This window comes from Apis laboriosa, unplaced genomic scaffold (assembly GCF_014066325.1).
Source record: "Apis laboriosa isolate Shangri-la unplaced genomic scaffold, ASM1406632v1 scaffold4_cov146, whole genome shotgun sequence".
In the NCBI taxonomy this organism is placed as follows: domain Eukaryota; kingdom Metazoa; phylum Arthropoda; class Insecta; order Hymenoptera; family Apidae; genus Apis; species Apis laboriosa.
Genome location: NW_025223501.1, coordinates 6,050,664 through 6,074,679, shown reverse-complemented (window position 1 = coordinate 6,074,679; position 24,016 = coordinate 6,050,664). Strand labels below are relative to the sequence as shown.

The window sequence follows — 24,016 nt, the reverse complement described above, 5'->3', positions numbered from 1 at the left end:
AAATTTACATACAAAATATTAATATATTTATAATATCTTTGTATTAGTTTTTTTAATGTTAATTTTATTTGTTAATGTTAATTTATTAAGATTGTAGTTTAGATTTGCATTAAATAAAACTAGACATAGATAGAATAATATGATTTCATCATATTGATGTCTCAATTTATCTCAATTTATCTCTATCTTGTTTCATATAAATAAATTTGATTAAAATTGTTTATAATTTATTAAATAAATCTTAATATTTTATTTTATCCTCTAAGATCGATTTTCCAAAAATGTTTCATAAATATATTAAAATGTATATCCTGTATATTTAAAAATATTTATTTAATAATACAAATAATACAAATATTATATATATATATTATTCTATTTTTAAAATATTTTTGTCAAAATATTTATATGATGATTCTAAAAAAAAATAAAAAATCTATATTTTATGAAATAAAAATTATAGTATACATAACAGATAATTTTTTTTAAATATAAGAACTATAAGTAAACATGAAATATTATTATTTTATTTCATAGTTTTATTTTCTGTATATATTGGCTATACTACTAACCATTATGTTTACTAAAATTGTTTCTCTTCTTGAAACAAAATTACTTAAAATATTTAATGCATAGAACATTTTAATTTAAATGTACATTAAATATTGTGAAATTAATTAATAATCTATATTTATTAAAATATTGTGAATGATTCATTATTTACATAATAATGACATAATTGATGTATATGTGGTAATTAGCTACTTATAATAAACTAACCTATAAAATTATGGATGTTCCAACTCCTTCAAATGTAAATCATGGATTTTCGCATAATACTGATGGATTTTTAAATATATCTATTGAATCTCCAAATTTGGATCCATTATCAACAAAACGTAGAAGGTGTTTATTAATTTTACATTTACATATAAATAATGTATTTACAAATAAAACTGATTTTATATCTATAGAGCAAAGAATATAAATATGAGAAAAAATAAAAATGTAAAATAAAAATATGAGATTAGTTTTGATCAGTATTGTATTATTGTAGTATTTATAATTTTAACAAATTATATTTCACATATTATGATAATTGAAATACTTTCCCATATCAATTGTTAATAGTTTTTTTTGTTTTGTTTAATGAATGTTTTATGTTTTATAATTGAAAATTTCTATGCATGTTTATAAAATGAAATTTATTTTAATTATTTTGTGATTAAAGAATATCATTTTGTGTTAAAAAAATATAAAATGTAAATTATACTATAATAATTATATATTATAGTATATTATATATAGCATAATTATATTATATAGCATAATATAATATAATATATAATATAATATAATATTAATAAAAATTTGAATGAAAATTTTTGATAAAAAAATAAAATGACAAATTAGAAATATGAGATACTTGATTGATAGCAATATAATTAAAATTTTTTAAAGACTTTAAAAGCAAATATATATATATATATTATAAATATTATAGAATTATAATTCTTATCATATAAATTATTAGATCTATGATTTTTGAATTCAAAAACATAATTTATGTGATTATTGCAAAACAAATCATTTGTTTAGTTGGGATTGCTTTATTTTATATTTAATTTAATATAAAATTTATTAAATATTTTAAAAATATTTTATAAGATATTTATAATTTTAAAAGATATTTGTAGAAATTTATATTATTGTACAGTTATGTATTGTACAGTTATTAATAAAAGATAATAATATTTAAACTCTCTGTGTAAATATTATTCTCTTTTTCTAAGATTAAATAATACAAATATGTAAATCATACAAATATTTAAACCATTTAATAGAATTCATAGACTATTATTAATTCTATTAGTATATTTTTATTATAAAAGATAAGTATATTTAGAAATAATTATATAGTATTTTAAATAAATAATTAAAGTAAATATTACTAAATAAATTATAATTTCCATAATTCAGTTTATTTAAATTTTTGATACTAGATTTATACTTATAATGAATAAAATTTAGTTCTTGATTAAAGATTTATATATTTATTAAATAAATTTAAATAAAAAAATATATTAATAACAAAATTTTGTATATTTTATTAAATTTTTAGTTCTTCACGTACAATAAAACGTAGAAAATTTGATGATGAACTTGTTGAAACAACATTTAACTTACAACCTCCAGCTACAAGTACAAAATCTGCTGCTAGATCTAGAACTGTCTCACTTTCTACTACTCCAATAGAATCTGCTGTTCCACAACAAAATGCATCAAGTCCCATTCAGATTTCTACAAATGTTTCTCAATCAGATAGATGTAATAGACGAACAAATAGACCAGGAGCTTCAAATGCTCCAGGACGAAAAAATAAAAAAAATAAAAATCATTCACATTCTGTGAATGCAACAAAAGATTTAGGAAGATGGAAACCAACAGATGATTTAGCACTAATTACTGGTGTACAGCAGACAAATGATTTAAGAATGGTATTTATTTTTTTTTCTGTAAATACTTATAAATAATATAGAAAATCGTTATTATTAATTGAGTGATATTATTATTTTCTTTAAAAATTACTAAATAATAATGGTAATAAAAATTCATTAATGCAACATATTAATTAATGTAATCTATGTACAGGTACATAGAGGTACAAAATTTTCTTGTCGTTTTACATTACAAGAAATACAACAAAGATGGTATGCTTTGCTATATGATAGTGCAGTTTCAAGAGTTGCGGTTCAAGCTATGCGTAATTTACATCCAGAATTAATTGCTAGTGTACAAGCAAGAACTTTATATAGCAAAGCAGAGGAAGATCTTTTGGGTACAATAAAATCGGTAATCAAATATTTTAATTTAATAAAATTATTTATATTAGTAAATATAAGATGTATTTAATAATTTCATGTATTTTTTAAATAATAAGATTTTTTTATTTTTTTAGACTTCTCAACCTACAGTAGAAGTATTTCAAGAACTTCTTGAAGCTAATGCTCATACATTTTATTCTGCTCGAACAGCAAAAGCTTTATTAGCTCATTGGCAGTTAATGAAACAATATCATCTTCTTCCTGATCAAACTGTACAAAGCTTACCACGAGGTGAACATGTTCTTAATTTTTCTGATGCAGAAGAGATGATTAATGATACAGAATTAATTGAACAAAAAGATGAATTAGTAGATGCAGAACTTATTGCAGCAGATAGGAGAAATAAAAGAGAAATAAAAGTGTTAGAAAATGAATTGAGTAGATGGCAAGTTTTAGTTGATAGTGTAACAGGAGTAAATTCACCAGATTTTGATAATCAAACTTTGGCAATACTTAGAGGAAGACTTGTTAGATATTTAATGAGATCACGAGAGGTAATTTAAAAAAAATATCATTATATTATTTCTGAGAGAGAAAAAAAATGTATATACATATATGTATATATATATATATTTTTAGAATAATTATTTATAAATTTTAATAAGATTTTAATCTTTTTAGAATTACATTATATGAAATATATTTTTTACTGAACTTATTTTTTATTGAACTTATTATTTATTTTTTTATTCAACTACTTCATATTTTAGATTACTGTAGGTCGTTCAACAAAAGATCATAATGTGGATGTAGATTTGACATTAGAAGGTCCAGCTTGGAAAGTTTCACGAAGACAAGGAACTATTCGATTAAGAAATAATGGAGATTTCTTTCTTTCTTCGGAAGGAAAACGACCAATTTTTGTAGATAGTAGACCCATTCTTGCAGGAAATAAAATGAAGCTTAACAATAATAGTGTAATCGAGGTATTAAATTGCATTTTTCTTTTTATTATAAAATGAAATATTAAACAAAAATTTAATTTCTTATGTATAAATAATAGTGTATATAAATACATAATTATTATATAATTATAATAGCATTATATTTATAAGAGATATAATATTTTCTATGTCATTTTTTAGATTGCAGGTTTGAGATTTATATTTTTAATAAATCAAGAACTAATTTCTGTTATTCGTCAAGAAGTAGTGAAATTAAATTTAAAACCATAAATATTCTATTTCATTCCATAATTGAGCACTAAATGATGTATTTCTTTGTAAACGTTCATTATATTATATAGAAATTTTGTATAAAGTATACAATTGTTTCATTAAACCAATAAATTTTGCTCAATTTTGTATAATTTTTTCCTGATAATATTAATTTGTATTGTATTGTATTGAAGATAATATAATAATATAATTAATAAAATGAAAGGAAAGGATGAAGAATTTAATGATAATGATAATTTGATAAAAAATAATATTAATACAGTTAGAAATAAATATATGATTAATATATAAGTCATATAAAAATCCAAAATAAATTATATTGCAAATATTACATATATTTATAAGAAATAACTGCATTATAAAAATTATAATATTATCTTAAAAAAGAAAATTAACAAATATTGTACAATAATTTTATATTTTAATAACATTTTATTTTATATTGAAAATTTTGTTAATAATAAGTAACCATTTTTTTTTTCAATTATATCAAGGTTTTTTTCAATTATATCAAGCTTTATATAATGATTATTATGCTATACATGTCTACCCCAATCATTATTCCATCTATTCCATCTATTCCAACTAGCCTATTTTCTATTTTTTGAAAATAACAATAAAATAATTATCAATTTTATTATTAATAATGTTATTTTCAAATTTTTATACTTTTCATTCATGTGATTTATATAATTAGTGCTTCGATTAGAATTATTATTATTTCTTTTGTTTCATCATTCAAATTAATTATTTAAAATATATAAAGATATTTTATAAAAAAAGTTTATTTATATCTTCATAAAAAAATATTAATATATATAATTATGAATTAGAAATAAATAAAAAAAACATCAAATACGTAGAAAATATAAAAAAATTAAATTTTATAATAATGAATTAAAAACTGTACATTATCTAGATATTTTGTAATTTGGTACATTTTAATTTATTTATTTTATAAGAGCTTGCATCAGCATCTATAGTCGTTGGAATTATTTAAGAAAAGTTCATTTTGAATAAACAAATATCAAAGGATTTTCTAAATAGCCTGTCAAGATTATTATTATAAAAAAATATGTGAAAAATATAAATTTGTTTTTTACTTATATATAATTATATATTTTTTTTTTATTATATATATATTTATATTTATATATATATTTTTTATTATATATATATTTATATATAATTATATATTCAAAATATTGTTTTCGTATAATTGAAAAATAATTGAAAAAAAAACAATTTGGATATTTCTAAATGAAATTATATATTATGAAAAAATTATATAATAATAAAATAATGATAAAATAATAAAATTTAAATAAATTAAAAATTAAAAAACAATTTTTCAATTTGAAAAAATAAGATCATAGAATATAAAAATATATTTTTTCAGATCTAAATTTGAAATTTAGATATATCACAAAAATAATTATAATATAAAAAAATATTCTTTTGGATTAAAACTAAAACAAAAAAAAAATTTGTATGATATTAATTACAAAGATAAAATTTTTTTCTTTTTATAAAAATAATTTTTATAAAAGTTGACAAAAATTTGCAACTTTGAAGACTTCTTTATCTTTATTTGAAAAATTCTATAACATTTTGGAATCGATTTCAAAATGAAATGATTCATTTGCGTTGCATTCACATATGCAAATAATTGATTCAAGTTCAATAGATTTTTCATTTATTAAATACACTGGTCACAACATTTTTAATAGAAATTAAGATTAAATCACTTAAGATTGACTTTATGTTTAAATTAATTATAATTTCCGATGATAGAAATTTGTTTTGTTAATATATAAACTTGTATTGTTAGTCATAAAATTAATATGAATTTAATGTAAAAATGAATCATTTGCAAAATAAAATAGAAGAACTTTATTGAAAAAAAAAATTCTTCATATAATATAATAACTTCTTTTCTTAGAAAAACGTAAAATTATATAAAATATAAAAATACGAAAAATGTAAAATTATATAAAATATATATAAAAAAAAGTATTTTTCTGTATTAAGAATATGAATAAATTAAATTTTTAATTAATATGTAATTTTATTTAAAAAAAGAAGATTTTATTTAGAAAATTATTTAATAAATCTGCATGAAAAAATAAATGCTAAAAAATATTTGGTTTTATGATGCATCAATTTATTTGATAAAAATTAAAAAATAAAGTATATAATATAAATATATTATTTGCTAAAAAACATCATTTAGTAATTACTAAATAAGTTTACTACATTTAATTAAAATTATGGATGATTATGGAGTAGAAACCCATTCAGGCCAACTTTGAATCTGTTTATAAAGTTCAAATCCAGGACTTAGCGTAGCTATAACCTGTTTACCCCCGATTACCCGAACATCTTCTCTAAGTATTCCTTGCGATTTACCACAAAGAATTAATTTATGTGCAGCATTCAGCATTTTATTACTTGCACTCTTTTCTAAATAATAAATTATTAAATTTAAATTTAATATAAATTTACTATAATTAAAACTAAATTATAAAATAAAGTATAAAAAAAATACTTTGAAAATTTCCTATGAAAGCAATTGAAATAGATTTTTTATTATATCCATATGTATGAGCACCCTCATGATTCCAGCCACAACCTTCGTATATATTTCCATCTCCACCAATTAAAAATCTGTTGAATAATAATAATAAATAATATATTAATTATTTTATGTAATTATTATTTTTATTTTATAAAAAATTTAAAATATAAATAATTTTTAACAGATTTTTATAATATAATTAAAAAACTAATAAGATATAAAAATAATTAATAAAGAAAGAAAATTTTCTTAATGAAATAAAATATATTATTAATTATTTTGAATTAAATATTTTATTATATATATCAAGTATATCATATTATATTAAAAAAATAAATAGATAATTATTCAAAATGATACTTAAGAATATCCGATATCATGCCATTCATTGGTATCCATGTGATAAGAACGAATATTTTCGATATTATAAATACATGTATCTTTGGAATTACATTCTGAAGTAACTGTATGATGAATTATAACATATGGAATAGGAATAATTAAATAATTTATATTTTTTGCATTTATATTAGTCCATTGGTTCCGTTTGATAATTTCGGAGCAATTTTCGTCTCCGCCTAGAAAATAGAAATTTTAAAATAATTATATTTATATTTCTAATTAATAAAATTATTTATTTTATTTTATTCTATTTAACATACAATTATATAATTATATAATTTTGTTTATTATCTAAGTATATGTATATTTTTTATTAATAATACATATACATATATATATATATATAATTCTTATATTTTGGAATAGATAAAAACGAACAATTTGGAACGTTATATTGAATAACGAGAATAAGAATGAGAAAAAAAAATTTCAAATACTCAGCATAAAAGTTATCTTTTAATATGTTATTATATACAAAGATAGAGAATATAAAAAACATATAAAAAAATTGTATTCCAAAGATTTCTTTGGTTTTCTTGTTATTTTAAAATTATATTGTATAAAAATTTTGAATTTTTTATAATTATTATTACTTCAAAAATTATTAATATTAATATTAATATTTATTATTAAAAATTATAAAAATTATAAATATAAATATAATTATAATATAATAAATAAATTTAATATAATGAATAAAATTATATTATAATTATATTTAAATATATCATTAAAAATATGTTATTAATATCAATTTAATAACATCATTTTAGTAAATTTTCATCATCTTTAAGTAATATCCAAAAATAACTCACCGACAATATAGGATTGAAAGAGAAAAAAAATTATAAATATTAATTTTTGCATTTTATGAATGTTAAAATAAAATTTTTATAAAAAAAATACTTATAAACATATATGTATATATATATATATGTGTGTATATTATTTATTTATTTAAATATTTATAATTAAAAGATAGGAATTTAATACTATAACCAAAAGATATCTTATTCGACTAAAGTTCATACAGTGCAAAGCGACATTAATAGTTATCTCATATTTATATTTTATTTTTTTTTTGTGGAAATATTATACAAATGGAAATATTTTATAAAAATTTAATACAAAATGAATTAATAGAAAATTTATATTTATTATAATAAAGTAATACTATTAGAAATAAAATTAAAAAATAAATAAAAAATAATTTCGTTATAAATATATCTATATAAATATAATCTATATAAATATTTCGATTTTATGTTGGATGTCGATATATCGATTGTTCATTGTTTTAAATATGAATCATTATAAAGAAAAAAGAAATAAAATTACAAATAAAATTTTTGTGAATTAATTAATATATTGAATAATTAATTGAATTAATATAATATTTTTTTTTAATTGTAAAATAATGATAAAGAAATAATTTTAAGAAAATTTGTATATTTCTAATTTTTAAAATACGAATAAATTCAAAAATTACTTATATATATATATATATATATACATAAATTAAATTATTTATATAAATATTCTTAAATAATAACATTTTAACTTTTTGTATCTTTTTGTTTTTTTATCATTATAAATAATATGTTTTAAATATATTATTAAGCAAAAATCTCAATTTTATAAACTAATATAACTAATATAACCTAATAAAGAAAAGCAAAAATGAATATTAGGGAATTTATTGGTAATAATTGGTATTACATATATATATGTATATACATGTATGTATATATTTCTAAATAGTAATCATAGCTACAGTGCATCCATCTACGAGCGTCGGCTACCGATGTCCGCCGCGGCGGCGACAGAGTCAACATCCGGCGACGCAGAGATGCGCACGTTTCGGCGCTCGCCGAGGGAAAAGGGACGCCGCGATCGTGACTTTGGGACATGAGAGCGACAATGAAGCCCACCAGCCTACACAGCAGCACCTGAGGAGCACGTTCGCTTCCAGCAGTACGTTTTACAAGGAATTCGACCGGTTTACTTGGGATTTACCTAGGTTTCGGTCTTTGGTCCTAAAGTTTATTCTGAAACGATCGAAAGGCTACCTTTTCTACCAACGAGGTAACACACCTCTTCCTTTGAATCGTGAATGGTTCTATGATTCTCTTTTTTAAATAGAAATTATTAATAATTGTACGATCTTTTATTGTCTAATTATCAAATCCTTTTATTCATATGCGAATATATATTTCAAAAATCTTACAAATTAAATTAGTTATGAATACAAGTTAATAAATATATTTTTACTTATTCTATAAAAGTTTTTATATTTATGTAGATTTGTGTATATGACAATTATTTTTTAGATTTTTATTTAAGAAATATGTCTATATATTTTATTAGTATTACTAAAATTTAATTAATTATTTTTTTTATATTTTATTTTTAAAATATAATTTAAATTAAAAAAATCATTTTATTTAATTTTTTTTATTAAAATTGCTTAATTATTCATATTTAATGTTTGTTTATGTATAGTATTTCAGAAATATATAAACTATATTTAGTTTATATATTGAATTTGTTTCATTTTGATTTTAAATAATAATTTTATTTTGATTTATATAATTCAATTTTTATTTTTTCAATAAAAATTAAAAAATAAATATGTAAATGTATGTAAATATGTTCATATTATAATATTATTAATTAATTTTATATATATAATTTTATATATGATATTATTTAATTTTATATATTTCAAAAACTCTTTAATTTTATTCATAATTATAAATATGTTTATAATTTGTATTTTTTATAATTTCTATTTGAATTTTTATGTAAATTTATATTTATCAATTCAATATATTTTTAGTTAACCTTAGCATAATCCATTATATGTTTATTAATTAATGTGTATTTTTATATTATAAAAATAAATTGTACTAAAATATCTTCTTACATATAATTTTCTCATATTTTATTCAAATTTTAGGTAAAAATTATTCATTCCTTAATTTTTGGTGAAGATAGACTATCGTTAATACTAAAAGTATTTCTCTTTTATGTATATTGACTGAAGAGATTCGCAATATCCATAGTTAAGAACACAAGGTTTGTTCAATTATTTAATTCATAATTTTTTACTTATTTATTATTTATTTTTAATAAAGAAAATGATAAATATTTTATTAAAAAATTTTTTCTTAAGTACTAGTCTATTTTTTGAAAAAAATATGTTATATTATTATAACAAAAATAAATTATTTTAGAGCCATGTCATCAGGCGCAGGTTCCAGTGGAACTGGCCGGGGGCGTGGTTCATCACTGGCAGACAATAAGCCAGAGAGCAAAGAAGCGAAGCCTAATCCAAAGATGTCAAAAGCTTTAGGAACATCCGCCAAAAGGTAGCACATCCATCATCCAAAATTAAAAAGACTCTGCCATGGAGACTTAACAAGAGCTTAAACTAATCTTCTTGTCGCAGGATACAAAAAGAATTGGCAGAAATCACATTAGACCCACCACCAAATTGCAGGTTTGATTTTTTCTTTAATTTTTATTCTAATATTTTTATTATTTTAAACTAATTTGTACTGTAACATTAAAATCTGATTTTTGTTATTTTTTATATTTAAAATTATTGAATAATATATATAACTTTAGTATTTATCTTATAGCGCAGGACCTAAGGGAGACAATTTATATGAATGGGTATCAACAATACTTGGACCTCCTGGTTCAGTTTATGAAGGAGGAGTATTTTTTTTAGATATACATTTTTCTCCAGAATATCCTTTTAAACCTCCAAAGGTATGTCTATAATATCAATTATGAATTATTCAACAAATTTTGTAAATTAAATTATTTATTATTTTTTATTTTTTTTTCATTTATCAAAAAGAATTAATATGTAAATGTCATCATCATCATCATCATCATCATCATCATCATCATCATCATCATCATCATCATGTGAAATTAAATTTTAATAATTATTTATTTATTGATATATAATAATATAATTTTAAATTATAATTCATTAGAACTAAATGAATAGAAATAGTTTTAAAATAGAAAAAAGCAATAATTTATATTTAAAATATTTTGTGTTTCAATAATGGATATTACATTTAATTTATAAAGACAATGTATACAGCAAATTAATATATATAGAATAACATATATAAAAGATATTTTAAATAAAATCTTCATAATTTCTATTTATTTTTTTTTTTGTAAGTTATGTTGCATAATAGAATAAAAAAATCTGTTATAACAGAATTATTCTGTAATAATAGAATAATTTTTTAACATTTTCTTTTTTTTTTACAAATGATTTATTTAACAAATAGTTATTCTAAAAGTTCTGAAAAAACATGAAATTATTAATATAATAATTAATCACTAATACAATGTTTTTAGGTTACATTCCGGACACGAATCTATCATTGTAATATCAACAGTCAGGGTGTAATTTGTTTAGATATATTAAAAGATAATTGGTCTCCTGCATTAACTATCTCAAAGGTTCTATTATCTATTTGTTCTCTCTTAACAGACTGTAATCCAGGTAAAATCTATATATCATATATTTATTAAATATATATATATATATATATATAATTATGTTCAATAAATATATTATATAATATAGGAAAATTAATAAATTAATTGTTACATATTTTAGCGGATCCTTTAGTAGGAAGTATAGCAACACAGTATCTACAAAATAGAGAAGAGCACGATCGCATAGCACGGCTTTGGACTAAGCGTTATGCCACATGAATAACTTTTTGAAAAAAGTTGACTTCCTTGTTCCTTCAAGACGAACTTAAGGAAAACTGTTTAACTACATTAAAATTTTGATTATTCGGATTGATCAATTATTTTTGATAAATTAATCAAATTTCTTCGATTAATCGAATATTATTTATAAGTTTATATTTGTTTAATATAGTAATATTTCTACATTATAATTAAAATTATTCGCATTTTTTTCTAATCAATTTATAGTATCAATTATTTGATCGATTTCCTTTATGCTTTTACACACATATATATTTTAATTGATAAATTATGTACATATACATATATATATTTTTCTTTCATTATTTATAATCGCTTTCTTGAACCAATATTATATATTATAATAAAATTAATGAAAAGTAAGTTATGTTAACAAAAGTTAAAACTTCGTTTATTCGAAGAAATATCTAAAAATTTCTTTATAATTTTTGAAATTTCAGTTTATAGTTGAACTATGTTATGAAATACAATGATCATTCAATACATACAAATGATCATTCGAATAATCATAATTTAAATTTTTTGCACCTTCGAAAAATTATCGTATGTATATGTGTATCTATCGAAGGATTGCTATAAAGAAAGACTCTTTAAGATCGTCGATACGATCATTGTGATGTGCTTTTATATCAAGTATGTAAATGTGCCTAAGATGAATGAATGTGTGTGCATGAGCTACCTTATTACTTTCGTTTTCACCCTGCAGCTCTTAAATATCTTCCAAAATGTATTCTTATGAATACAATAAAAAATAATTTCAATATTAGTCTCAAATTAATTTTTTCTATTATAGATATTTATCTTGTGAAAAAAATTTTTGGAAAAAAATTACAAGATATTATTTTTTTAATTTACATAAAATATTTATATCAATTTAATAAATTTTTACAATAGAATTATATATTCTTTTAAAAAATGAATTGTTATAAAGTAATATATTTGATATTAATATTGATAATTGCTATTAGTGTAATATATTAAATCCAAGAAAAAATAATTTTTATTATAAATTATAAATTTTATTAATAGATAATTAATGATATATATACTTTTTTCAAACTGCCCAAGATTTTTTTAAAAGATTATTCAATGATGTCTTCCAAAAATAGAAATGATTTATTTTTCAAGAACAACGGACTGAAATTTTGAATTTCTGTAATATTAATTATTTTTATAATAATGAATATTTACTTCAAATTTTCGTAAATATGTAGCTTAAGGGTGAAAAGATGAAAGTAAAGGCTTCTTTATGTTTTCTTTTTTTCTCGTTTCTTCTGTTCATTTGCTCGTTTTAAAAATTTGCGATGAGATAGTATTTAAATTGGTATGTCCATTAAAAATACCGAATAATAATATTGATAGGTTAGGCAACATTATGAACAATACAAATAATCTGACTTGTATGAAATTAGGCTGGTAGAGATATCTAAGGGTCCTTTTAAAATTTTAGGTTTTTTTTTTATATCAGTTTTACGCAAAATATAATTTACAAAATCTTATTATATAAAATTAACTCATTGAAATTAAGTATGATTTAAATATATTTTATTAAAATAAGAAAAACATTTTTTTAAGACTATTATAAATTTTAATTTATTCCATTATATTTATTTGATAAAAATAATTATCATATAAAATAAAATTAATTTTGATCAATCTTATAAATTTAGTTTAGTAAAAATAAATTCAAGATGTCTCTTTTAAAATTATGTTTTAATCGGGCCCATATTTAAATTGCTGTAACTGTAAATAAAAATAATTTTCTCTATGTTAATGACAAAAAATCATAATTCTTAAATTTTTTATCAATTATATTAACAAATAATTTAAAAAGAAAAAATATCTTTATAAAATTTCTTTTATATGAGGAAATAGAAAACAAATGAATTACATAAATTGAAACATATTTTGTATCAATTAATTATTAGTTTTGCTAACGAATAAATTAGCATAAAAATCTTTCAGTTATTAGTATCTCACAAATGAAATTAATGATAGTAAAAACTCGAAAAAATTAAGAGTTTATAGAAACTGAGCACTCATTGTCTTAATTAACTTCAATCATTAATTATTGTACAGTTTATGTCGCGCAAAGATATTTTCTTTATTTGATTGAAATTACTGTCGTTGAGATTCTTGTAAATATATTCTGTGAGGTTCTTAATAAAATGATCTATAGATGATCTTTTGGACCCCTGAAATTGTATATAGGTCGTACGTAGAAATTTGTTCTTTTGTAATTAAATGTTTAAAAAAGTAAAAACATTTTTAATGAAACGTGTTTTATCATAATAATGTAAAGGAAATTGTTTAAACGATTCTTTTAATCAGTCAAAGAAGAGGAAAGATTTTAATAATTTTCAAAATATTTTACATTTAAATAAAAAAACTTTCTAACTTTTATAAAATAAAAATATAATAATGAAATTTAAAAGAGTGTTAATTGATTAAATCAATAGTTAAAAAAATTATAACATAAAAGATCGTTTAAATGGATTCCTGCTCCATTTTCCCTGCGAAAATTTCATTTATTTTTATTTTTTTTTTTTTCAACAAATAGTTGTAAGACGCTATAAGAGAGCATCCTATATGATTATTGAATGTTAGTCTACTAATCTTATAAGTGAATATAAAACAAAATAAAAAAAAAAAAGTAAATTTGGTCGTATAGAATTGTTATTAATCTCTTTTTATTTTTTAAATTTCCTCTTAAAATAGTATTTTTTTTTTTTGGAAAAAATGAAATATAAATAAGATTTTTTTGAAAATATGAAATATAATTAACCAATATATGTATATGATAAATATAATTTTATTTTAATGAATATAAATTAATGGAAATAATGGTTAAAATTGAGAATACAAATATAATGCTTATTTAATATATATTTTATTTATATAGATAAAAGTTATATGAACAAGATGTGCTAAAGTGATCAACTCTTAAAAAGAATACTAATAATATATTGATTAATGAATTAAATTACAAGTAGAAAAATATTGTAAGCGATTAAATGCCACGAAAAACAATTATTTACTTCTCATTTAATACTGATTTCATTTTTTTCTTTATTACATTATTATCAGTCTTTTGTTTCTATCAGCCAATTATTTAAAGTAACATTTAAATGTTACGGTTTCATTACATACAAATTATGAATTACAATTCTTTCTATGAAATTGATAGATCAAATATTACCATTAAATGAGAATATTTCTTATCAGATAAGATCTTAATATTATAACATTTAATATATTATTATCGTGTAAAATTTAATATAATTAAAAATCAAATGCTTGTATTATTGAAATTATACATTGCTTTTATATTGAAATTAATTTAACATATATGAATATTTTAAAACCTACACATTTATACAACTTAATATTACAGATTAAAGTCTTCTTATATTCAAGGGAGAAATAGAAATTGTAAAAATTAAAAATTTTTAAAAAAGATACATTACAAACCATAAAAATATTTTAAATGATTTATATAATAATTAATTTATATTTAAAATGTGAATAATTTAAAAAATAAGAACTATTACTAAATAAATAGTTAAAGTAAAAATAAAATATTCCAAATAATTGCCACATATTGAATTATTATAGGAATAAATTTAAATTTTTAATTAAAACAATTCGCAATTAAATTAAAATGATTTATATATTGCAAAAAATTAGGCACACTTTAATGCTTTAATATTATCTATTGAGAAATATTTTTCTCCGCTTGTGTTTTTCATTATTTTAAATTCATTGAAACCTCGCTTATTTTTTAATATATTCTTTTCGAATCATGATTGTCTTGATGATTAATTATAATTTATATGAATATAAACATGTAAGAAAAATAAATTTTTTTACTTTCATTTATAAGACAAATTTATAATTTCTTTTTAACAAATGATTTGATTAGTTATTATTAGTTACAAGTAATCTAATCTTAGATAATTTGATTAAATAATTATATTAATTAAAAAATTTGTAAATAAATAAGATATAAAATAAAAAATATAATTATAAAAATAATAATTTATACTGTCAAAAAAATATTGAAAATGATTTATTAAATATTAATATATTATTATTAATATTACTATTAATTATTGTAGACATATATCATAATAAAATAATAAATAATTTAGATTATTTTCAATTTGATTCAATAATTATTTTTTATATTTTAGATTTTATTTCTTTCTATTTATCAAAATATGCGAGATTTCAAACGAAAAAAACAATTACAGTTACAATTGCAATAATTATAATAGAATTCGTTAAATCGACGCAATGCCATAAATTTGCAATTTTATTTCATAAATTTTGTAATATTTCTGGAAGCTGTACTATATGAATAATAAAAATCATTTATCGTCGCAAATTTGTTTAGCATTCGTATTAGATTATATATTGAATTCCTTTAATTCTTTCAATGTAGAAATTAAAACTTTGGTCCCAATATATAATTACTTATAAAATTATAATACAATAATTTACGATAAAATTAATTAATATTATTAAATTTTATAAATTTATATGTTTCTTGTTTAATATTATTTATTTGAAAAATATAATTTTATATGTTAAAAATATTTTTTCTTTGATTAATACTGAAATTATGCGAATTATACAATTATACAAATATAATTATTAAAATTAATTTTTATAAGATATCAAGAAGATAGTTAAATGTAATTTATAAAAAATTTTTGTCCTTTTAAAATATATTAACAAAAATAAATTTTATTTTATAAAAAATCTTTAAATTAATTTGAGAGCTGGATAAAAATTATTATTAATATCTTAAAACTAAAGATAATTGTAAAAAAATTGTAACTATTTTTTTAATTTAATTTGTTTTTAGTTTGTACATATTTCATTAATTTTTTTATTTATCTATGTAATTTCATAATTATCATTTAATTCTTAAAAGCTTAATTACTTTTTTTAATTAACTAAATTATTTAACACATAAATATATTTATATAAATAATATTTATTTTTTACTTTTTTACTTTTATTATTATTAATGTTTTATTATTGTTATATTTGTTCTATTATTAATGTTTAATATAAAGTATTAGTAGAAATAATTATAAAAAATAAAATATTATTTATCTAAAAAATTTATTATTTTAATTAAATTAAATAAATTAATAAAATTAGAAACAAAATATTTATCCAGCTCTGAATATATGCAAAAAATATATGTTTTACAAATATAATAATTGAAATCAATTTCAGATTTATAATTAAAATTTGAAAGACGATTTTGTTTCCAAATTTTGAGAAATGTTGCAATTTTGAATTGCAACAAACATTAAGTCAAATACATAGTGATCTTTCTAAGTCTTTTTTATGTTTTCATGCCATAAGTTTTAATTTCAAAAACAGTATAGTTTAAGAAAAAGATATTTGGTTTCAACCATTTGGCAGATAATGGCAGTACATAGAATTATATTCTCCAATAATTTTCTTTTTTCTTAAACTAAACTGCAGATAAATATTGATTAATCTATAGCCATATTCTAAATAAATGGTCTTGCGACGACTCTAGAATTATTCTCTTAATGAATGCACGACGAATAATATTTAATTATAATGCCTCCTATTCGGTGTTGAATCAGTGCGCTGCAGTCTCGCTGGAAGTAGAAATTAATTAAATCTTCTGTAATAATACGCAGCTTCTAATAAATTATGTTGAATACCTCATGTAGCAAAGCAAAAAGATATATCTACGCTTTCCAAAAAAGGGATTTTAATCATTTATTGAAAAAATTCTGATTTCTAATTCTAAAATAACTGGAAAAATTTTTTAATAAAGATATAAAGATAAAAATATAAAAATATAATATATTTATATGAATTACAAATTAATATTCATATTAATAACTATAAATTGAGAAAATTGAATTATATTTCAAATTCACACATATCATTATATAATTATTTCATTTCAAAAATAAAAAAAATATTACATATAATGAAAGATGTTTAAAAAAGAAAAAAAATATTTAATATTCTTCACGTAAAATTATATTATTTGTATTGTATATTTTTTTTAATAACTTTTTAATAACTTTTAATAATTTAATTTGATATCCACTTGTAAAGGAAAACGTAGTTTTTAATTTTTAAAGAAATATACATTTAGTATTAATAAAACACAGCTGTTTATTGACAATATTGAACTCGTATTAGTATAGAAGATAAATTATTCCATATTTAAAATGGAACTATTTCCAAAATTTTTTAAACATACAACTGTGTAATCATATAATTTTATTTACTGGTTGCAATTTTAATTTATTGCATTAACATTATGTAAACTTTATATAAACAATAGAACGCTTTTTTATTTTTTTACATAAATAGAAATTTTCTTAAATTATTTTTTTATGATAATAATTCATATATTATTTTTAAATAGTAATGATTTAAATGATTAAAAGACATGATGGTATAAATATCAAATTGAAAAAAATAGATAAAAAAAATTCATATAAATTAAAATAGTTATTTTAATTATAAATATATTATAAATATTAATTTTATTTTATTTGATAATTTAACCATAATGCCTTTTAATTTTTTATTTGAATATAACTTTTCAATTAAAAGTTATATTGTTTTTATATTTTATCTTTGTTTCATATTTTGTTTGGTATTTTAAAAAAATTATATTTATAATTCATAAAATATAATAAAAAATATCATACAAAAATTGAAAAAGTTATGGTAATTAATTATTTTTCAAAATTGCAAAAAAGTTATTTGATAAAAAAAACAAAAACTATTTGACATTAAATAATATTTTTAATAATTATGCACAAAATTATATTTAAAGTCAAATAGAAATTAAAGTAACATACACTATTATTCATAATTACATTTCACAACTATGAATAAAAGTAAAGACTATGAATAAAAATATTATGACAAATATGTTATTTATGTATTTAACATTCAAATCTTAACATAACTATATCATTTTTGGTTTTTAATTGAATCTGCATGTGCAGTTTATAAACAAAGTACAAAATATTTTTCTTAATTAACACAGAATAAAAATGATCAGTCTTAAAGAAACAGTCATAAAATATATGATACTGCACAAAAATATTTGTTGCATATGATACCAAATTTTGGTTTCAAAAATGAATTCATTTGTATAAAAAAGAAATTATAATTCTACTTTTACTACCACCATTATTAGTATTTATAATAATAATGATCATAATAATAATTATAGTAATAATAACAATATTAAATAATTATAATAACGAAATAATAAATGATTATTTACATATATATTAAATATAAAACATTTAATGCTAATAAAGCATTAATTATTTTGCATAAAAGCAACTTTTTATATATTATTTTGTGCAGCATAATAAAAAATATATATAATGTGCTTTGTGCAATACTCTGTTACATAAAGAAGAACAGAAATATATATATATATATATATGGGTGTGTTTTTTTGTGTTTATGAAAAAAAAAAAATATATATATATATATATATATATATATATATACACATATATATATATAAGAATACATAAGAGTGAAAGAAAGATAGCATATTCTGAAGTTTGGGTGCAATTTTTAGGCATTAAAATTGGAGATATCTATCTGCTTACACAGTTTCATATTCACGGCGAATTGAACGTGCCAGACAGCATGCAAAGATCACACCAATTAACTGAAATAAAAAAAATTTATTATATTTATATTATTTAAACATTTAAATTCATTAATATTATTTTCATTTAACAAAATTTATATAATAATAATAAGTAATAAATATGAACAATATTAAATTATATATAAATTATTGTACATAATATAAAATAAAAAACATTATATTTTGATTATTATTTCATGAATGTCTTTAGTATCTTAATTTAATAAAAATATTTAATTATTTTATATATGTAATACAAATTTAAAATTATATGATATTTGAAAATATTTCAAATCAGAATAAACAAAAATTACCTGAATAACAGCAATACCGATGCCTACACCACCCAAAATCAAAGCATTATGCTCAATAGCAGACTGAAGATTATTCATACAACCATTTGAATGTATATGAATTGAATTTGAATCACATTTATTTCCTTCTGGTACTTCTTTACAGCAAGAATTTGGTACAATATTGTCTGAGAATCCAACATGAGTCCAGTCTATTGCACCAATTATTCCACAACATTGTAACTAAAATTTAATAATTTATCTTAAGTATATATTTATTAAAATTAAATCCATCAATTCTAATTTATCTAATAATTTCTAATTTATTATAATGAATTTTTAATTAAAATATTAATTTAATTATATATAAATATTATTTTTTTGTAAATATTTTAAATTAATATACATATTTTTTAATATTAATAAATATTTTATACTAGTAATATTAATTTTATTATTATTAAGAATATGTGAAAAATTATTAAAAAATTAATTCTATGAAAATACAAATAATGTAAATTCATAAAAATATTATGTATAAAATATATAATTATTTTTGAATATAAGATTATTATATTTCAATATATCTATTTTTTCTATATTTCATTGATAAATGAATTTAGCTATATATACTTACATCATGTTGCATAATATCCCAAGACCTATGAATATCATCATTGGTTGTATATTCTTTCATAGTAGTATTTAATCGATTTTCTACCATTGTATGTACATCTCCACGCATCATATATCCAGCAATCCCAGCACCGAGTTCAAGTGCAAAGATTAAGAGGAGTAACACAGAAAACTGCATCAAAAGTTTATATTATTATATTATATTATTTTATTTTTTTTATTATTAAAAGTAAAAATTCTTTTAAATCAAAATGAATTTAATTTCACTTGAAAATTTATATTTATTATAATTAAGTAATTAAAAAACATTCTGATATAAAAAAAATTATTACATAAATAATAAATGATCATTACCGTTATTATCATACAATGATTTTCTTTGACTGCACCACAACAACCAAAGAATGACACAATAAATACAATAACACCTACTATAATTATTAATATTGGTGCTGCAAAGAACCAGCTGTCCATAAAATTATTATAGCCACTGTAAACTATTAGGATCACAGTACCAACAGCAATAAATACAATTCCAGTTATCTGTAATCAAAACAATTTGAGAATTATTTTCACTGATATAATAATAAAATAATATTATAATTACTAATTATTAATTATAATAAAACAATATTAAAGAAATATTAAAACACTCATAATTTGACTAATGATATTAAAAAAAATAACAAATATTTATTAAAATATATTTATTTAATGTTACATTTAATTTTTATTGTAATGTATTAATAAATTATTTTCCTTATCTATAATTATTAAATATTATAACACAAATTTAATAACATTAAGTTAATAATAATGTAATCAATAATGTAAATTAATAAATAATAATAAAAATAACTAATCTTTAATCTAATAACTTATTTTGCATATATTAAAATTATATAAATATATACAAGTAAAAAATATTTAATGTTTTGACAATTGAATTAAAACAAATAATAAAATATATTTCATATATTTAAAAAATACAAATTTAAATGAAAAATTAATTGTATTTTGACAAAAATTTTAAGTTATTTTTTATTTTATCGTTTTAAGATAAATATGTATCGTATTTATATCAATATTGAAATTATTAATATTAAAAATTTAAATTTCGTAATAAAATCAAATAATAATTTGCATAATTTGTATAAAATGTAATCTGCATATCTTTGGAATTAAATGTAAATAATAAATATAAAAATAAATCGAAAGTAGTTTTCGTTCAACGACAATTATTGTATGTATTATATGTCTACTATCTATTATAATCACTTTAAATTATTCTTTATTCTCTATTATCATTATAACAAATTTCAAATAAAATTAAAATCGTTATTTTATTTCTTTTTAATTTATTTAAAATTGTAATAATAATATTAGAATTAATATTAAGAAAAGAACATCAAATACAATTAAAGCTTATGGAAGAAAATATAAGTCGCAAGGAAAACATGGAGTACTTACTGCGAATATTAGGTTGAAAAGAAACGTCAGGTATTTAATGCAAGCCATTCCACCAGACACCATTTTTTATTGTTCACTATTCGAGAAAAACAAATTCAAGTATAAAAATGGTATATATTAATATAGATAGACAGTAAAATTGTATGTATCCTTTATAGAATTAAATTGATTCCTACACACAATTTAAACAGTTCGACAGTTCAGCAAGGAATAATCATATTTTCATTAGTTTACCCTGGCTGACTTGGATGCGTGCGCACCTTCCCGGTAATTTTCTCAGAACCGACTATTTTTCATAGAGCCCTATAAATTTCTAATTTTATCTCTTTAGCATTTTTAAAACAATATAACTATAACTAAATATTAAGGCATATAAAATTTTATGTATTAATTAAAATTATATCATAAATATGTAGTATCATTATATGAAGCATATGTAAAATATAATATATAGTATTTTAAAATAAATAAAATATTAAATATTTACAAATCAAATATTGATTACATTTAATTTCAATTTTAATCGATCATATATTGAATTATGTAAATATGAAATATTATTAATATTAAATTCATATATAATATTATTATTATGGAATAATATCAAATTTGAAATTTTTAATGACTTAAAGAAAATACTTTATAAATTCAAGATGTAAATTATATTCTGTAGGCATTTTAACTTTATATATATATAGTTTGATAATATAATATAATACAAATAATATATTGCACAATAATATGCAAGCAATAAAACAAATGAATTGGTATTTTATTATATAAGTATATATATTTGATATTGATTTTATGTACATAAAATGTTATTTTTTATTTATAAATAAAATTATTTCCTTAATAAATAAATTAATAATTGATATAATTTTGTAACTAACAAATTTTTATGATTCTTGATTCTCATTGTTCTTTTATTTTATTCTTCGTTCAATTCATATTTTTTAGAGAATTAAATAATATTAATAACATTTATTTAAAATATGTGACATTCCATATGCGATGGAACTTCATTTACTTACATCTTATCAATATACAACAATAAGCAAAGATGAAATTTTATTATTGATTTACTTTTTCTTTATTATTCATAATACCTGATTGATAACAGTATTTTTTCTCTGTTTTTGTCTTTTCTCTCATTCCTTTTGTTCTTTTTCTCATATGTGTATACATATATATCTATAATATAGCATATGTGTATATATATATATTTTTTCGTGATGATTTGTATAACATCGAATTTTTAATAAAAAAAAAAATTTTTTTATAATATTTCTTTTTTATATAAGAATATTTTTCAATAGAAAATATATATATATATAATAAATGTATATAAATATATATAAATATATATAATAATATATGTATATAAATATATGCATATATTGTAGATTGTAACCAGAAAAAAAATAATTTTATTTCAAGATTAATAATAAAAATATTGTATTTATATAAGAGAATTTATTATGAGATTTATATAAGAGAATTATTTATGAGAATTTTTGTCCGAAAGATAAATATAACATTTATATAATAATTTTTAAAAAAATTTTTAAAGAATAGAATAAAATTTGATAATCTAATAATAAAATAACTTATCAGTTAATAATTTTCATCATATGTACATTTATATACATATATATAAATATATAAATATATAATAAAATGTATATACATTTATATACATATATAATATTTAAAATGTATATATAAATATACATCATAATAAGATGTATATTATAAATAACATTTTCTGAAATAAGTATAACATTTTATTAATTATTAATATTTTGTAAAAAAGATATTTTATTAAAATTTTCCAAATATCTAATTATAAATTTTTAAATTATAATATTTCGATTTTTTACTTTAATATAAATCGTTCAGAAAATATTTAATATTTATATATTTAATTTCAGAAAATATTTAATAACATTTTTAGGATATTCCTAGATATCTTTAAACATCGTAAAAGTCTTTAAATTTTTTTATATTGTTTGATTTTCGAATGAATGAATAATAAATAAATAAAATTATTATATTATATTTTTATATTTTACATTATATTAATTTTAACAATTTTTTAATAT

General features: G+C 18.3%; 4 protein-coding genes across 5 annotated transcripts; 2 read left to right on the top strand and 2 right to left on the bottom strand.

The window, feature by feature from the left end:
• The first annotated feature begins 613 nt into the window (after positions 1-613).
• Positions 614-4,198, top strand: LOC122717052 (microspherule protein 1). Its single transcript, XM_043940738.1, has 6 exons — positions 614-906; positions 2,123-2,498; positions 2,653-2,853; positions 2,960-3,379; positions 3,596-3,811; positions 3,971-4,198. The coding sequence occupies exons 1-6, from the start codon at positions 791-793 to the stop codon at positions 4,058-4,060; spliced, it is 1,419 nt and encodes a 472-aa protein (XP_043796673.1). The 5' UTR covers positions 614-790; the 3' UTR covers positions 4,061-4,198.
• A 2,007-nt stretch (positions 4,199-6,205) lies between these two features.
• Positions 6,206-7,919, bottom strand: LOC122717016 (peptidoglycan recognition protein-like). Its single transcript, XM_043940660.1, has 4 exons — positions 7,859-7,919; positions 7,006-7,219; positions 6,612-6,730; positions 6,206-6,526 (listed from the first exon to the last, which is right to left on the bottom strand). Exons 1-4 carry the CDS (start codon positions 7,908-7,910, stop codon positions 6,342-6,344), a joined length of 570 nt encoding a protein of 189 aa, XP_043796595.1. The 5' UTR covers positions 7,911-7,919; the 3' UTR covers positions 6,206-6,341.
• A 1,075-nt stretch (positions 7,920-8,994) lies between these two features.
• LOC122717067 (ubiquitin-conjugating enzyme E2-24 kDa) lies at positions 8,995-12,653 on the top strand. 2 transcript variants are annotated; one of them, XM_043940772.1, is made up of 7 exons: positions 8,995-9,128; positions 10,003-10,121; positions 10,280-10,414; positions 10,495-10,545; positions 10,688-10,820; positions 11,433-11,580; positions 11,698-12,653. In XM_043940772.1, exons 3-7 carry the CDS (start codon positions 10,284-10,286, stop codon positions 11,793-11,795), a joined length of 561 nt encoding a protein of 186 aa, XP_043796707.1. In that variant the 5' UTR covers positions 8,995-9,128; positions 10,003-10,121; positions 10,280-10,283; the 3' UTR covers positions 11,796-12,653. The 2 variants fall into 2 exon arrangements, with proteins under 2 accessions (XP_043796707.1, XP_043796708.1); XM_043940773.1 differs by having other exon boundaries at positions 9,009-9,128; positions 10,090-10,121.
• A 4,355-nt stretch (positions 12,654-17,008) lies between these two features.
• LOC122717134 (CD63 antigen-like) lies at positions 17,009-22,102 on the bottom strand. Its single transcript, XM_043940904.1, has 6 exons — positions 21,912-22,102; positions 20,796-20,984; positions 20,443-20,613; positions 19,827-20,048; positions 19,469-19,530; positions 17,009-17,464 (listed from the first exon to the last, which is right to left on the bottom strand). Exons 1-6 carry the CDS (start codon positions 21,972-21,974, stop codon positions 17,446-17,448), a joined length of 726 nt encoding a protein of 241 aa, XP_043796839.1. The 5' UTR covers positions 21,975-22,102; the 3' UTR covers positions 17,009-17,445.
• Positions 22,103-24,016: the final 1,914 nt, after the last annotated feature.

What these genes read in the sequence shown, in the direction of transcription:
- LOC122717134 (XM_043940904.1), bottom strand. Translation starts at nt 21,974, where the DNA reads ATGGTGTCTGGTGGAATGGCTTGCATTAAATACCTGACGTTTCTTTTC. An exon ending in ATCATTGTATGATAATAACG is followed by an intron (nt 20,614 to 20,795) that starts GTAATGATCATT and finishes CTTTTGATGCAG; the next exon opens with TTTTCTGTGTTACTCCTCTT. An exon ending in GGGATATTATGCAACATGAT is followed by an intron (nt 20,049 to 20,442) that starts GTAAGTATATAT and finishes ATTAAATTTTAG; the next exon opens with TTACAATGTTGTGGAATAAT.
- LOC122717016 (XM_043940660.1), bottom strand. Translation starts at nt 7,910, where the DNA reads ATGCAAAAATTAATATTTATAATTTTTTTTCTCTTTCAATCCTATATT. An exon ending in CTTTCAATCCTATATTGTCG is followed by an intron (nt 7,220 to 7,858) that starts GTGAGTTATTTT and finishes TCTATTTTCTAG; the next exon opens with GCGGAGACGAAAATTGCTCC. An exon ending in TTTCATAGGAAATTTTCAAA is followed by an intron (nt 6,527 to 6,611) that starts GTATTTTTTTTA and finishes TTTATTATTTAG; the next exon opens with AAAAGAGTGCAAGTAATAAA.
- LOC122717052 (XM_043940738.1), top strand. Translation starts at nt 791, where the DNA reads ATGGATGTTCCAACTCCTTCAAATGTAAATCATGGATTTTCGCATAAT. An exon ending in AGACAAATGATTTAAGAATG is followed by an intron (nt 2,499 to 2,652) that starts GTATTTATTTTT and finishes ATCTATGTACAG; the next exon opens with GTACATAGAGGTACAAAATT. An exon ending in TTTTGGGTACAATAAAATCG is followed by an intron (nt 2,854 to 2,959) that starts GTAATCAAATAT and finishes TTATTTTTTTAG; the next exon opens with ACTTCTCAACCTACAGTAGA.
- LOC122717067 (XM_043940772.1), top strand. Translation starts at nt 10,284, where the DNA reads ATGTCATCAGGCGCAGGTTCCAGTGGAACTGGCCGGGGGCGTGGTTCA. An exon ending in TTAGGAACATCCGCCAAAAG is followed by an intron (nt 10,415 to 10,494) that starts GTAGCACATCCA and finishes TTCTTGTCGCAG; the next exon opens with GATACAAAAAGAATTGGCAG. An exon ending in GACCCACCACCAAATTGCAG is followed by an intron (nt 10,546 to 10,687) that starts GTTTGATTTTTT and finishes TTTATCTTATAG; the next exon opens with CGCAGGACCTAAGGGAGACA.